This window comes from Crinia signifera, chromosome 7 (assembly GCF_055691185.1).
Source record: "Crinia signifera chromosome 7, ASM5569118v1, whole genome shotgun sequence".
Classification (NCBI taxonomy): Eukaryota; Metazoa; Chordata; class Amphibia; order Anura; family Myobatrachidae; genus Crinia; species Crinia signifera.
In genome coordinates this window covers 149,594,888-149,611,971 of record NC_139223.1, presented here as the reverse complement: position 1 = coordinate 149,611,971, position 17,084 = coordinate 149,594,888, and the positions used below count along the sequence as shown (strand labels likewise).

At 45.8% G+C, this 17,084-nt stretch overlaps 1 protein-coding gene across 1 annotated transcript in view; it reads right to left on the bottom strand.

Moving 5' to 3' along the window:
- The window catches only part of LOC146020665 (dipeptidyl peptidase 4-like), a 122,319-nt gene that overhangs the window by 13,616 nt on the left and 91,619 nt on the right, over window positions 1–17,084 (bottom strand). The window contains exons 12-17 of the mRNA XM_083153944.1: window positions 10,992–11,133; window positions 7,134–7,172; window positions 4,385–4,477; window positions 3,492–3,553; window positions 1,704–1,751; window positions 568–689 (exon numbers count right to left, since the gene is read on the bottom strand). Coding sequence (XP_083010070.1) covers window positions 568–689; window positions 1,704–1,751; window positions 3,492–3,553; window positions 4,385–4,477; window positions 7,134–7,172; window positions 10,992–11,133 — 506 coding nt within the window. The remainder of the gene's footprint in view (window positions 1–567; window positions 690–1,703; window positions 1,752–3,491; window positions 3,554–4,384; window positions 4,478–7,133; window positions 7,173–10,991; window positions 11,134–17,084) is intronic.

Sequence of the window (17,084 nt, the reverse complement as noted above, 5' to 3'; positions counted from 1 at the left end):
TTACTTGCTGTACTAAGGCTGCATTACCGGCATTAGACAAGTGAAGATAAGTTACATTATACTATTCTAAGTTGGGGCAAAAATATCACCACATAAAAATGTGGTTGTGATTATAGCCATACATACATCTATGTGTATTTTAAACTTGTTCAAGTTGTCTCTGTTCTACTACAAGAACACATTATAAAAAAATTGTATCTCAAGTAGCTGGCGCTAAAAACAGTACCCAGACTTTGCCCAGGTTCTGATTTTCTTGGTTCTCAAATAGGGATTGTATTGGATATCCAAAACACGTGACAGCCGATAGCCAATACGATCTGGATTTGAGAACCAAGTAGATCCGAGTAAAACCAAACCCACACATCTCTACTATTAGTTCAAAAATAATTTCCTTTAAATGTAATATACACAATGTATACCTTGCAACATGACCCATTTCAGGATGAACAATATCCTCTTTACCTGGACTTCCCTCATTCATTTATGATTGCAATCACCTGCAATCACCTGCAATCATATGCCCCAAAGTAATGCAGGAAGAAATGCGCACAAGACATTGATACTTACCATTGCAGTTCAGGGAATAATACGTTGAGTTCTTACTGAAATAGGCAGAATAAAGCTGACATCTTTCTGGACGCAGTAAGCAGGTCACACATTTTAGGGTATGAGGGTAGTCAAACAGCAACCTGTTGTGGGAGATGTTTAATCTGTGAGTTTGCTACAAACATAAATGTACTAAATTGATTTCATCTAAATCATTTTGAGGAATGAAATAATCTTTAGTATTTACAAATGCATGTTATGTTCATTCTCCACCTCATAAACAGAATATAACTGAAACATTAGTAACATTCCCAAATTTAGTTGCAGTTTTTAATATTACTATGGATGGCAATATCATGGAGGATGGGCTTAAAAATATCTGAATATGGAGAACGCATTGCACATACTCCCAATGAGTTCCTCAAGGGAAGCTTCAACCCCTTACCAAGATGGTCACCTTCTGCAGTGGCCCTCATGAGTGATGCCATCTTCTCCCTGTGTTAGAGCACCACAGTGGGAAACAGATGTCTTCCCCCTTAGCTACGGGAGACTCAGAGAGCCTGGTACCGCATACACCACTTCCTGCTATTGGCATATAGTCAACGTGACTGATCCCTCAGACAGCGCTGCGGAGAGAAGCCCATATGCTTCTATAGGGTATCGAAACCTTTTTCTGGCGATACCCCCTGCAGCAGTACGCTGTAATTTAAGATGTCAAAAGCAATCTTTGTATTCTGCACACTACAGTGCTATCCAGACCCCCTCCCTGTAATATATTCTACACTAAGACCGCAGGAAATTAAATGTTCTGGTTTGGTGCTGCTACAGTATTTCAGATAAAACTTGGTCATGGGGATGTAGCAGAGGGCTGTTTATAATGTGTATTTTTTACCAGTTTTGGTATCATTTAAAATCTGCCCATCAAGCATTATTATTTCTAGCGCTAAATTTGCAGCACTAATTTTCTATATAGGTTTAAAAATAGCCCCAATTACGTTTTGAATACAAATAAGCAAGTGAGCATATTAAGTGCTTGCTAAATGAGGTTGATTACATGTAGTTCTAGCCAATGATATCTTCCGTTACATACTCATACAGCAGATTGATATTGCATTCAAAAGCACAAGACCAAATACGTAAATTTAGACTTATCTTACTTGTAAAGATGTCTTTTTGATGGAGAGCCTTCATTACTTATATAGTATCTAAAATATAGACAATAAAACACTGGTCAAATTTGCTGTTAATAATATTTAATACTTTAATTCCTAAATTTACATTTACCATCATTTTGTTAAGTAATATGTACTAGATATCTTTGATATAATTACTTTAGAAAGCTTATATTTTATTCCTGAGAGCCTTTCACACCATCTATTAAAATCATAGATTCTCATAATTAACTGAACAACAAAAAACATCAATACAATGACCTAACAAACCGAAAAAGTCTGAAAAAGTGTCTATCTGACCAAGGCATAGGCCATTGATGGTCAATGGTTATAAAATCGTTGGCGGAGATCTGATGGTTTACCCACCTTCAAACGCCATCAGAAACCGTAGTGGTAAAGCGGGTGTTACCATACTTTAAAATAAAGTTTGAACTCAATGATTTTAAAGTATCAGCACTCTTTAGTATTAAAAGAAGAAACAAATGTACACATACAAATATATATATATATATCTGCACCCTTTGGCCCTTATTCTGATCGGTGCGGATATTCCCGCTTGCGTACGGCCCGCCGATGTTTATCGTCTGCGCATGTGCAGAGGTCACTCTGCGCATGTGCAGGCGATTTCGCCGCATGGATTCTTTATACGCCGCACAGGGGGCGTAGAGGGGCGTGAGGGGCTACTTAGCCTCATTACCCTATGCATACGCCCCCCGTTTCATGGGCGTTCCCATGCAAACGCGGGGCGTATGCATGGTAATGAGGCCGTGACGCGTGGGTACGGGGCAGGCAGCTGACATCGCCAGATGTCAGCTGCCCGCCCCCATACATGATTTCACACGGACAAGTGTCCGTGTGGTCTTGTGTTGCGGGACCTGGTGGAGCGTGCGGCCCTGCATTCGATGTTCGGCGACCATCGAATGCAGGGGCTGCTCCCAAGACGGAGGAGGCGTATCCCCGTCCAATTTCATGCGGATCGCCACATATCCGCGTACGGACGGCAGGTGGCGATCCGTATGAAAGGCGGGGATTTGCCTGCACGGTTGCGGCCGCATATTCTGATCGGGCCGCACCGATCAGAATAAGGCCCTTTGTTATGTCCCCACTCCTGTAGAAAAAAAAAAAAAGGATATTGCAGGGGCGTTTTAAGAGAAGAGGAGGTCCGTGTGCAGCCTCCTCCTGCCAGGCCCCCTCCTCTCTACCGGAGTAGCAGGGTCTGAGTGCTCAAGCCCTACTTCGTATGCGCAGATCACAAAATTATGTGGCAGCCATTTTTCTGTTGATTTCTGAAGGAGGGTGGATTCTGAGTATTAGAGCGCTCAGACTCCATTGCACATGTGTAAATCGCCAGAAAAATGGTGTTGCGTTTTCTGCCTCCGTTGTTGGATTCTGGATGGTAAGTATTTAAAAAAATGGGTGCAGCTTGTGCAGTGTGCACCCCCCTGGGGTCCCGTGATCACAGCGGACGCTGCTCACACTATAAATACGCCAATGATATATAGGCATCCCTATGCATGTTAGCTGTCGATGGATATAATTCTGGGTATATTTTAAGGCAAAACTAATGTATGTTATTGTTAAGGAATATAAAGTAATAATCAAGAAAGTGGATTATAATAATTGTTATTACATTTTAAAATACATTTGTTTCACTGTTTTAAAATAAAATAAAATATATGTTTTCCTGGTAAATCCAAGGGACAAATGTGTATCACGTGTTAGCCATTTCTGGCAACAAAAATTAAGGAAACTGAAAAGTAAAAAATGACTTACAAATATTTATCAGTTATTTTAGATATGCTGGTCACTTCAAATTCTCCCGAGGTTATTTGATCCTAAAAAATGAATAAAAAATGATAACCCATGAAAATAAACTCATCAATCGGTATCAATACTGCAAGTCACAGTAAAGATGAGCAACAATAATTAGAAGCAGAACCATGTTAAATTCTGATTAATTCAGAGTTTCATGGTAGGCATTCCTGTGTGGTAATGGTGGGGCTGGGTTAGTCAGCACTCCCTTTGGTTTGTTCTTTATACATGCTCTCTAGCTCATTCTCTCTCTCTTTTCTCCTCTTTTTCAGGTTCTCTCTCCATCCAGTTATTGTTAATTCTTCTCAGCCTAGCCCTAATTTAACTTCCCATCCTCTGGTTCATCCCCATTTTGGTTCTGTCTCCATTTACCACCATCTCTGTTCTACCTCCTGTTTTCTCTCATTTTGCTGCTAACTCCTCTTCCCCTCAGTTCTTTCCTCTCTTCCTCCTGTTTCATTCTTTTCTCCCTCCAATTGTTTCTACAGATGTGCAGTTTGGTTTTCCTGAAAATTCAAACTTAAGAGTTCCGAGTCGATTCAAGGCTTAGGTCAGAATCACTTTGGAATTAGGAGTGGAATCGAGTCCTGGCTCAAGTCTGTTGTCAGTTGTTGTTGGATTTTAAAATGGAAATCGGGTCTTGGATTGCATGTAAATACAGTCCAAAATGACATGGCTTTAGCTGATTTATCTAATTCTAAATCAATGTTTATCAATGTGTATTGATTTAATAGAATCCAAAATGTTTACAAAAACCAAATGCAAACCAAAACACTTAAAAGGTGATGAATTAGAACCAGAACACATGGTTCTGTAGATCTTTTCCATTCCTGTACTAGTGCCAGTTTACATACCTCATTGAAAAATATATGCTTGTAGCCATTTCGGTCACTCATTATCTTGTAATATTTTGTTGCTGATACGAAATAGGGACTGGAGGGCTGAAACTTAAAACAAGTGAAAAGCGTTAATGATAGCCAAACTACAGAATTGCTGTCATTTATTCATGCACTAGTGCTGTAAATTACTTCTACATATAAATATTATTACTTTATTCTAATTAGAGATCTGTGGGTTCTGTTATTTAAAATCCAAACCCACATGAATTTTGCATATCTGAGTACTTCCGAGCCCTGGCTTGGGTATTTAGATGGGATGCGGTTAATTTCCCGGCGGTCGGGATCCCGGCGGTCGGAATCCCGACACTGGAATCCCGACCGCCGAAATCCCGAAACTTTCTCCCTCCGTGGGTGTCCACGACACCCATAGAGGGAGAATAAAATAGCGTGCCGAGCGTAGCGAGGCACCGGGCCCGCTGCGTGGCGAGCGCAGCGAGCCCGCAAGGGGGGGCGATCCATGTCCCCCCCTTGTCGGGATTTCGGCGGTCGGGATTCCAGTGTCGGGATTCCGACCGCCGGGATCCCGACCGCCGGGAAATCATATCGGATCCATTTAGATATGCTTAGATTCCAAAACTAAACAAAATGTTATCTTCCTGGCATAGGAACGTGCATGTTTTGGATTTAAGGCCCTTCCTTGTGCTTTTGCATTATTTCGCACAGTGCACCGGAGGGTAAGGGTGAGCTGCAGCACCAAGTTAGTGTAAATGAAGGGCTGTGGCAGACTGTGAGGGGCATTGGGCTGCCTGCAGCACTGATTGTTTCAGTGAAGGGCTATGTGCAAGCCCTACTGTGGCACTACTGCTGTGGCTGTGTAAGACTATGGAGGGCTGTAAAAAAATATTGTTGATTAGGTGCCACTGTACCACCATTAGTATAAGCGCCGTAAGTCACTGCAGTGTAAAAAAAAAAGTGTGTTGTATTGCAAAATAAAAACACGCATAGGTGCCAGTGTGTCACCATTACTATAAGTACCATAAGTTACAGCGGTGTATAAGAAAAATGTGGATATGGATCAATCGATAAAAAGTAGGAGCAGCAACCCAGTACTAGTGCTGTGGCTGCTGACAGTCATTATTATAGTACGTCAACATCTACTAAAGGCAGTACAGCAGGAGACACACAGCTTTACTCAATTTACATATTTCACAATCTTTAAAACAGACAAATTCAGTACCCAAGAAAAAGAACACTAAGGAGTAAATTTACTAAAGCTTCTAAAAATGAAAAGAGGCTATGTTGTCCACAACAATCAATCAGATTCTGTCTATCATGTCTCTATTGCATCTTAAAAAAATGTGTATGAAAGTAGGTGAGGCCTGTCCCTGGAGTAGTGCTGGGCCACCAGCTGATTGCAGCTGGCACATGGGCGGGCAGGCAGCCATGGAGAAAGAGCCAATGGTATTTTCAAATTGGCGCTGGCACAAGTCAATCGGAACTCGCAAACTAGCAGGTACTCCCACCAATGGGAGTTATTTAGACATAATCACTGGGCTTCTAATTTGCAGAGCCCTGCTATCTGGTAATTGCCGCCCAGATAGAGTGAAAACTCGCCCTGTGCAATCCAGAAAATTGATGTGCAAGGCTTTCAAATATTATGCTGATCAGCGAATAACAGCAAATCAACAAATATGTGCAGTCTGTGCATAGCAGTCCTACTGCAAGCAGTACACATGTGCAGACATTTGATTATCACCCAGCCTGCGAATCAGGTCTGAATAACCCCCTTTGTCAAGCTGTAACTATTTAAATGTTTGTTTAATACACTGAATATTTTAAATACTTGAGCCTTGAGTGGTGGCGTGGCCATTCTTATTGCATCATTGTGTACAATGCCTGTATTAGCAGAGCAGAGGCAGAGCCATAATGAGGCAATTCGCATCAGGTCCCACAGCCCCCCCGCCGAGGCAGACATACCGGAAGCTTGGGCGATTTTGGGGGACTTACCCACTTTATCCTATACAATAAAAGAATACTTTTAATGAATATACATATAAAAATGATATGTATATTCATTAAAATTATTCTTTTTTGTATAAAGATTGTATTTGTAGCGCATAACTTGTAAACGTGCTAATCATTGAAACAAAAGCTTGCAAATGCATTGATATCTAGCTTAGTAATTAATGATAAATTGATGAAGCTGCACCTTGCATAAAGGAAACTACCTGATTGTCCTTGAACATCAAGACGTGATGGTTTGCGCATGAAGTCTTAGGGTGGGATATACTAAGGGGAAAATGCGGTAAAACCCCCGTTTTCGGGGGTTTTACCGTATTTTCTAATGTGCTAAGATCCGTCCGCCCTGAGTTTGAAGGCAGGGTATCGCCACCTTGGGGTGGCGATACCCTATAGAAGCCTATGGACTTCTATCGCCACCCGTCGCACGCCACAGATGCAGACGCCCCTCCCCATGCTCCTCCTCCCCCAGCACCATGTCCCAGCTGGGGATGTCCTTCCGGCTGCAGGGGAGAGGAGGCCTGGAGGAGACCCCAGTGGACCGCCACAGAGCCCAGGAGGTGACGGAGACCCCCCGCACACCACATCACAGGTATCGCGGGGGGCCTCCGTCACGGCATTGCGATGTTAGCGCATATGTTAGTACATATGCGCTAGCATCGTGGCAGGGGCAACGATGTATGTTCATACATTCCGCCTTATACAAATATCAATGAATATCAATAAATAAACAATTAATACTTACATTTCCAACCCAGCCAGTAGTACTTTCCTCATAAACAGCCTGGATAATAGAGAAGCAGATACAAATATCAAATACAGACAACATAACAGACAGATATATTTTTTGCAGTGAGTTCTACAGTATATTTTCATAAAATCAGCTTGTATTGTGCGTGTCCTGTTCTAGGTTATTGATTTTATTGAAATATATCCACCCTGCAGTCAGAGCTGCCATCAGAAATTGTGGGACACGGGAATTATAAAATAGGCAGGACCCCCTTCCCTTTCGAACACCTGGAATGCCTGTGAGACATGTATTTGCAGCATGTGCTGCACTACTCAACGTCTACATTGCTTCAAGGGAAATGTAAACTTTGTTTATGACATATATACTTTCAGTCCTAGGCCCCCTTTCTGTCTGAGTCTCAGGACTGGGAGTCTCAGCAGTGTCGTCCTGATGGCTGCCCTGTCTGCAAATTTTACTAAATGGCGCTATTTGCATATTTAGCCCCGCCCCTCCCAGCGAATAGCTGCGAGTCACGGTAATTCAAAGATGCGGCTGGGCAGCTGCAGGGGAGATCCGGAGGGTGAGGCAGAATCCGGGAGGATTGCCCACCTTTCCGGGGGGCCGGGAGGGGGACCCAATTTCCGGGACCCTCCCGGCCAATCCGGGAGGGTAGGCAAGCCTAAAGGAATAGCTTGATTTATTTTATTGTATCCCCTGTGATTTTAAACCATACAACATTAATATCATTAGGAATATGTGTTTATTTTCTCTCTCTATGGATTCTGCCTATAATGGTTTTAATGGATTCATTTATAGCGGTTGCTCTGTCACATCCTAATGGGGCCTACACACGTAGTAATGGGAGCTTTGTGCTGAGCGATCTAGCATCGCTCAGATTGCTCAGCACAGAGCGCTCGGCACACAACACTGCACCAGCGATGTGTTCTGAGTGATCTGTCACTGCCCATGTTCTCAACAGAGAGAACATGGGGATGACTACATTTATAGTGCATGCAGTACAAATCTATTCAGGCGATAGCTAGTGCTATGGGCCCTACACACACAGCGATTTGTGCTTTATTTCTAAGCAATCTAGTCAAATCTAGTCAGATCAATTAGAAAATAGGCAAAAAAAAAACCCGCCATTTGTGTAGGCTCCATATGGAAACTGAACTAAACAAATCGTCCTCATTATAAGACACACATGACTGCGAAGCACTGACAGGAGATAACAGAAAGGCAATGTTTTTTCTCAGAAAGGCAAAGGCATATGAAATGCAATACATTAGAATCACATGGAAGCAAAAACATACTTTAATAGGGAGGATTGCACTGTGATACTTTAGTGAATATACTTATGCAGTACATGAGATATACTGTATATTCCTAAGTGATACATTTACTGCTCATTACAAATGATATGGCTCTATTCATCTCTAATCCATACACCACAGGCATACAGTATATGCTGCTCTCTGAATTATTTTATTGCAGTGCTTTGTGGCTGTACTTTAGTGCGGCCACGGTGAACAGACTGTTCGCCGGGTGCACTCATTGTGGGCGGGGGGTGGCGGCGGATAGTAGCACCCATGGGATGGCCCGGTGATGTGGCTGTTGGGGGCAAGTAGCTGACATCACCGGATGTCAGCTGCCCGCCCACTTCCTTCTGAATTCCCACATCTAAGGTTACCTGAGAGTAACCTTAGATGTGTGTGTGCCTTCCACATCATTCGATGGTCGGCGACCATTGTGTATCAGGCACCAGAATAGACCCAGCTTAGTCAGATGGGGCTGGTAGGTGATACATTAGTTATAACTCTTGCCATAACAATTCTTTATGTAATTTAATAGCTACTGAAGCCACACCCACAACACTTTTTGACATGCCTATTTATTTCTATCGCATGTGCCAGCAGAAAACTCAGGCTACTTGCTTGCCAGCCCCATATACTTCTGCTGGGATCCTCACTAGTGCAGGCAGTGGGCTCGAGCCTGAGCTTGAGCACTCAGCATGTAACCCCTGGCACTGAGCATGTCACCCCTGGCAAGAAACCCCTGGCATTGAGCATGTATCCCCTGGCACTGAGCAGGTCATTTCTGGCAAGAAACCCCTGGCAAGAAACCCCTGGCACTGAGCATGTAACCCCCTGGCACTGAGCATGTAACCCCATAGCACTGTGCATTAAACCCCTGGCATCAAGCATGTAACCCCTGGCACTGTGCATGAAACCCCTAGCACGGAGCATGTAACCCCCTGGCACCGAGCATGTAACCCCCTGGCACCGAGCATGTAACCCCTGGCACAGAGCATGTAACCACTGGCACCGAACATGTAACCCCCTGGCACCGAGCATATAACCCCCTGGCACCGAGCATATAACCCCCTGGCACGGAGCATGTAACCACTGGCACCGAGCATATAACCCCCTGACACGGAGCATGTAACCCCTAGTACGGAGCATGTAACCCCCTGGCACGGAGCATGTAACCCCTAGCACGGAGCATGTAACCCCCTGGCACGGAGCATGTAACCCCTAGCACTGAGCATGAAACCCCTGGCCCTGAGCATGTAACCCCCCTGGCCCTGAGCATGTAACCCCCCTGGCAATGAGCATGTAACCCCCTGGCATGAAGCCCTGGCCCTGAGCATGTAACTCCCTGGCACTGAGCATGAAACCCCTGGCACTGAGCATGTAACCCCTGGCAAAGAGCAAGAAAACCCTAGCAATGAGCATGTAGGTAAGCGTCACTTATGTGGTATAATATGTAATGGACATTACCGTGTGTGGCATATTCTGTAATGGGCATTACAGCTATGGCATAATGTGTAATGGGCATTACGGTGTGCATAGTCCCCTGTCCCACAAACCCATGCCCTAAATTTTTGCAAGGGAGCAATGAACACCCTAGCACGCACCCTGGCTGTGACATAATGGGGGGGAGTGAGTTCCACCACCTCTCCAGGACCACTTTAAGCACTGAAAAGGCCTATGATGAAAGGTACACCATTCCTACTGTGAAACACGGAGGTGGATCGCTGATGTTTTGGGGATGTGTGAGCTACAAAGACACTGGAAACTTGGTCAAAATTGATAGCAAGATGAATGCAGCATGTTATCAGAAAATTTGCACTCATTAGCCCAGAAGCTGCGCATGGAATGTTCCAACATGACAATGATCCAAAAAACAAGGCCAAGTCGACCTGCCATTGGCTACAGCAGAATAAAGTGAAGGTTCTGTAGTGGCCATCTCAGTCTCTTGACCTCAATATAATTGAGCAGCTCTGGGGAGATCTCATACGTGCAGTTCATGCGACAGCCCAATAATTTACTTGAACTGGAGGCTTTTTACCAAGAAGAATGGGCAGCTTTACCATCTGAGAAAATAAAGAGCCTCATCCACAACTACCACAATAGACTTCAAGCGGTCATTGATGTTAAAGGGGGCGATACACGGTATTAAGAACTGGGGTATGTAAACTTTTGATCAGGGTCATTTGGGTAGTTTCTGTTGTCCTTATGATTTAAAAAAAATAAACACAGTTGTTTGACAATAAATGACTTCACCCAACCACTAACCATGAGTGAAAGAAAAGTGTGTGAGTTATTATTCACATTCTCTGACAAATGGCCAGAAAATCACAAATTCTGCTAGGGTATGTAAACTTATGAGCACAACTGTATACTATGATGGTTTTGGTTATACAAATTGAAATATCAGATCCAAAGTGTAAAAAGTTTGGTACGAGAAGGACAAGATCTCCAGATATATAAGTACTGCTATCATTGGTAATTCAAGTCCATTATATACAGTAAGTTACATTCAGTACAATATTAAGAAACAGAACATAAGTCAGCTTAATGATACACATACCGGTAATAATGTGCAATCCCAAGCTGTAGTGAGATCCAGATAGTTACAATAGGTAAGCACTGAAACATTCTGGATTCTTCTTAGCCACTGGACTGCGAACCTTTCGTCTGTTACCCAAGTCATGTCATTCAAGTAATAGTCCCTAAAATAATGAATGGAAAATAGGATTACTTTGCAGTTATGAGTACATCTTAATATGCTTCAGAATTAAATAATTCAATATTAGAGATTCATGCTTTGTATCCCTCTCCCTTCTACAATACAGGGACACTTTATTGCACATGTCTAATTCAGTTATAAATGTGCAATACAGGAACATACCTCCCAACAGTCCCGATTACCGTGGGAATGTCCCAGTTTTCGGGGACATTCCCGCTTCCCTCACGCGGTCGGCAGTGTCCCGTGGCGAGGGGGGGTGCTGTTGGGAGTCCCCCTGTTGGCTGCTGAGCAGCGGGAAATAAACGGGAAATAAACGTCTATATACAGTGTCTATTCCCGCAGCCAGGGGGCTGGGGGCATGGCTAGAGGCTCACAGAGCCTCTGGGTCATGCCCCCATAGCGTTAAAACGGGGGCGTGGCCTCGCGGGAGAGCCGTGAGTACAGGCCATGCCCCTTTCATTAGGCCACGCCCCCACATTTTCGGCGCGATTCCGGCGCGCATCCATCTGTCCCTCCTCCGTCTATTTGAAAGTTGGGAGGTATGCAGGAACGCTTCCAGGGCAGAATTCAGAAAGAAACCCATAACATCGCATTCCAGAGCTTGGCACATATGGGAAATACAGCCAAAGTTAAAAAACAAAACAGCAGTTCGTAGGGTTTTGGACGCATTAAAATTTGGATGGGGTGTGTTAAAACTGAAATCTAAATTGCAGTGTAAAAAGAAAGCAGACAGTATTTACATGATGTCTAAATCCAGGTCTGTCCCAGGTAAAAAACTATTCAGAAATCTCATGGAAACAGTGTGGTTGTATTCACTTTGTTAACCAGTAGAGGGCGCACTGCAACTATTTTAACTGTTTTAAACAGTTCTTCTGCTTCCTCCTGTTCAGTCTGTATTTCTGTCAATTGTTGTTTACAAACTATATTTTTCTTTCTATGCATTGCGATGTATTACATTTTTGTTCAGGTCACTTATTGCAACAATAAATAAAAGCATGTTAATTATAGTTAATGTATTCAGCCAACAACCATTTAAACTAAAGAACAAATGCAGCTGATTGGTAGCATAGAACTCAGTGTGTGACATTTCACAGTTCTGTGAATATTTGACACTTTCAAATATTCAGAGTAAGAGAAACATTTGATCAGGGCTGGCACTGAGACAACGTAACTTTTCATCAGACATTTCTTAGATTCTGCCACTGGAGGTCATTTCTATCGATCTTTAATTGGCAGTGTTTCTCTATACGAAGGGGCGGATTGTCAAAAGTACCTGTAGGGAACATTCCCTGTAGGCTGGCAAGTTTATAGGGATATCCCCTGCACTTTATTCCAGTGCCATACCTAGAGCAGGACACTTTACTTGAGACCGGATGGAGTAATACCGACCGCCGAAATCCCGACAATAGAGGGAGAATAAAATAGTGTGCCGTAGAGGGAGAATAAAATAGTGTGCCGAGCGCAGCGAGCCCGCAAGGGGGGGCGATCCACGCCCCCCCACCTTGTCTGGATTTCGGCGGTCGGGATCCTGGCGTCGGTATTTCGACCGCCGGGATTTAGTACTGAATCCCTTGAGACTGTGTCTGCACACTGTGAATTATTCAAAACTCTTCTACCATCCAATGTACCTCTGACACTAACCAACATGGTGACTATACCCTTATTTTTGCCATCTGTGGGGCCAGGGCCACCATCAGGGTGGTAATGCCTGGCCTGGTGTCCACTTGGGAAGCATGAGAGTACTCGGCCAGCTCCTACCCACCCTCCGTCAGCAGCTCGGTCCCTGCCTCTGCCTGACATTGGCAGCTTTGTCCCCGTGGCAGCTCGGTCCCCCCCTCCCTCCTCTGGCTCCAGGTAGCTATTCCGTCCCATCTCTGCTTCCTCTGCCCCAAGCTGTAAGAGATTTAGGCTGCAGCACTGCCAATTGATATAAAAAATAAAATATATTCTAATGACAGGGAGGACACCCCACTGTGTATATGGCACTATGGGGGAATGTATGTGGCACTACTGGGGGCATTATATATGTAGCACTACTGGGGGCATTCTGTGTGTAAAATTGAAATGGCATTAAAATGCTGTGGAGGGGCAGCTGGGTGCAAACCTTATAGTTCCCCCACAATTTCTGATGGTTGCCCTGAGGGGCCCGAGTGCACTGCATCTGCTTCACCAATCATAGTTTTGCCTCTGGGCATTGCAGAGATCCATAGAAGAATGAGCGGTTGTTTAGGGACTTGTTTCCTAGCACGGTGCCCAGATTTTCTACCTAAGGCACCGTAGGGGAATCGCATCGTATCACATGGGCCATTATAGCGGCATCCAATGCGATTTTTTTCATGTTTGTTTTTTCTTTCTTGTACACCACTATATCGCATCGCATTGAATCGCATGTCCCGCAAAATCATATGCGATGGCATGCGATTTTATAGGGTGTGCGATGCCATGACATTAGGTATACAATAATATGATTGTATGTCCCAAAAATAGATTTAACGCACCCCCCCCCCCCCATTACCGACACCACCCCGAAGTGTGGTGAGCGGCGGCGGAATGCATCCTCAGACTTTTTCATTACCCCACTATCCACATCGGCGTGGAGTTGATTTTATATAGAGCCCAAAGCGTGGCGAGCATAACGAGCCCCGTGCAGGGCCGCGGTTTACTTTACATGTATTCCGCGTCCGCTTGCCACGCTTCAGGCTCGGTGGCTCGCTGCGCTCGCCACACTATATAAAATCAACTCCATGCCGACGTGGATAGTGGGGTAATGAAAAAGTCGGAGGACGCGTTCCGCCACCGCTCGCCGTGCTTCGGGGTGACAAGGATAGTGTGGGGGGGGGGGTGTGCGTTGGTACTTGTGTATCACAGCGCCCATCGCATCGCAGACCATATCACATGCGATGTGATGCAACGCGATATTGGCCGATGTTGTACAATGGCATACAATTTTAAAATTGAATGTCATTGTATATGGCATACAATGCCATACAATGCGATGGGGTGCGATTATAAATTGTATAAGCACCCTAATGGGTGCTTACAATGCTTTAATGCACCCCCAAGCCACCCCCCCTAGTATAAACGTGAACCCAAAGCGTGGCGAGCGCAGCGAGCAAGCGAGGGGCGGCGGTACGTGTCCTACAACCTTTTCATACCCCCACTATCCACGTCGGCGTGGAGTTGATTTTATAAAGTGTGGCGAGCGCAGCGAGCCACCGAGCCCGAAGCGTGGTGAGCGCAGCGAGCCCCACGAGTGGACGCGGATACCTTCACAGGTATCCGCGTCCCCTCGCGGGCTTCACGGGTATCCACGTCCCCGCGCAGGGCTCGCTGGGCTCGCCACGCTTCGGGCTCGGTGGCTCGCTGCGCTCGCCACACTTAATAAAGTCAACTCCACGCCGACGTGGATAGTGGGGGTATGAAAAGGTCATAGGATCACGTTTATACTGGGGGGGGGGTTGCGTGGGGGTGCATTTAAGCATTGTAAGCACCTATTAGGGTGCTTATACAATTTAATATCGTATATGCATTCAAATCGCATTGCATCCCATCGGGTGTATGGCATGAGATGCGATTAACAAATCGGGCGACTATTATCGAGGTGCCGTGCTAGTACACAATACCGGTGCATTAAACCTATTTTTGGGACATACAATCATATGATTTTATACCTAATGTCATGGCATCACACACCCTATAAAATCACATGCGATCGCATGCAATTAAAAATCGCATGCGATCGCATGCAATTAAAAATCGCATGCGATCGCATGCGATTTTGCGGTAGATGCGATGTGATGGCCTGGGGCTGAGAGAGCAGTAAATAAATTACATAGGAAAATGGCATTGCATCGCACATCGCATGGCCCTAAAATGGCCCACGCGATGCAATGTGATTTCACTACGCAGAATAGCCCACTAAGCAAATAGCTTAGTGGGCGCCGTGCTTGGAAACAAGTACCATTGTTTCTCTCTGACAGTCAGTCCTGCCAACTCCCTTTTGAGCACTAAAGTAAGGCAAACCAGCTGGCTCTTCAAACATTGACATAATCAAAGAGGAAAGAGATATTATGGTCTATTACTTTATTAAGTGTGTCTTAAAGAATAGATTATTGCAGCAGCTCCCAAACTGCGTGCCCTGTAGTGCCTTGGGGCAGGGGCGGTGCAAGGCTTCTAGATGCCCTAGGCAAAGCTGCCCCTCCCACCCCCCCACCCCCCAATGAAATCTGAAGGAAGCAATTGCGGGGATGTGGGGGGGGGGGGTCGCGAGTCGCGTGTAGAAGTGCTTCATTGACAGGGGCATTGACAGGGGATGCTGTGATTGGACAGCAGATCCAGCTGCTGTCCAATCACAGCAGCCTTTGTCAATTAAGCTTTTGGAAGTGCCGGTTTGTCTTCCCCTTCACCGGCTTCCCCATCCCCGTGTTCCGGCTCCCCACTCCCCTAGTGAGGTTAGAATAATGTAATTTATTTTCGGCGGAAAGGGGGGGCAGAGGTTAGGACGTCAGCTGCCATGCCCTTCGGCAGTAGCCGGGCGGTGGTCAGGTGTCGCTAGCGGCTGGGGTGGGGGTGCAGTGGTGGCTGTGACTCTCACAGCCACCTCCGCACATCACTGGGTGCGTGTAATAACACGGAGCCCAGACTCACTGAGATAGCAGCGCTCCCCACTCCATCCACGCCTGGGCCCACCACCCTGTCACCAGTCCCCACTCTTCCAGCCTTACCTCTCCGCCTCCTTCGCAGCCAGCACTGGCTAGGGGCTGGCGTGATTGCCGTGGCTCCCCTCCATCAGTAACCCAATAAATCCCCCGATGCTGGGCTCAGGCTGTTCACACAGGGCGGCTGCCGCTGCTTCATTCCTGCTCCTCACTCCTTTGCAGCGCGCGGTGCCGCCCTCCAGTGGCCGGCGCCCTAGGCAAATGCCTAAGGCTGCCTAGTGGTGGCGCCGGCCCTGCCTTGGGGGACTTTCAGTGGTGCCTTGGTTTGTGGTCCATGACCAAGTTATTTATGGCCAATATAATAGTCAAATTGTGGACAAACAAAAGTGAATCCTGCCCATTACCATATAATTGACCCTTAGGTTAAAATATAAACACAATTTACTTAAAGTAAAATATGTGGTACTTGTTTCCTAGCACGGCCACAATCTTGTGGATCGTGTACCTTTAAGTTAAGGTACACGATCCACACGATGGACCCGATTTCCTTTGAAATCAGGTCCATTTTGCCGGCAAAGGTACAATATCGGGGGCATCGCGTCGGTCGGGACCATTAACATTGGTCCCGACGTGACCGACGTGATGCCCCCGATTTCCCCATAGGCTTCAATGTTAAAATATTTTTTAACATTGAAATCGTGAGGATCGCGTCGGTCTTGTGCCATTATAATGGCACAAGATGAGATGGACTTGATTAAGTCCATCTCACCTTTAAAAAAATGTGAAAAATGTGAAATGGGCCAATATGACCCATTTCACATTATAGATGTCCCCGTCGTCACCCCACGATAGACGCCAACCCGAAGCGTGGCGAGCGCAGCGAGCCCGCGAGGGGCGGCGGTGCGCGTCCTCCGACCTTTTCATTCCCCTACTATCCACGTCGGCGTGGAGTTGAGAATAGAATAGTGTGGCAAGCGCAGCGAGGCGAGCGCAGCGAGCCCCGCGAGGGGACACGTATAACTTCACAGGTATACGCGTCCGCTCGCCACGCTTCGGGCTCGGTGGCTCGCTGCGCTCGCCACACTATTCTATTCTCAACTCCACGCCGACATGGATAGTAGGGGAATGAAAAGGTCGGAGGACGCGCACCGCCGCCCCTCGCGGGCTCGCTGCGCTCGCCACGCTTCGGGTTGGCGTCTATCGTGGGGTGGGGTTTACGTCGCTAAATTTGGGGGTGTAGGGAATATTTTACATTGAATCCAATGTAAAATCGGGT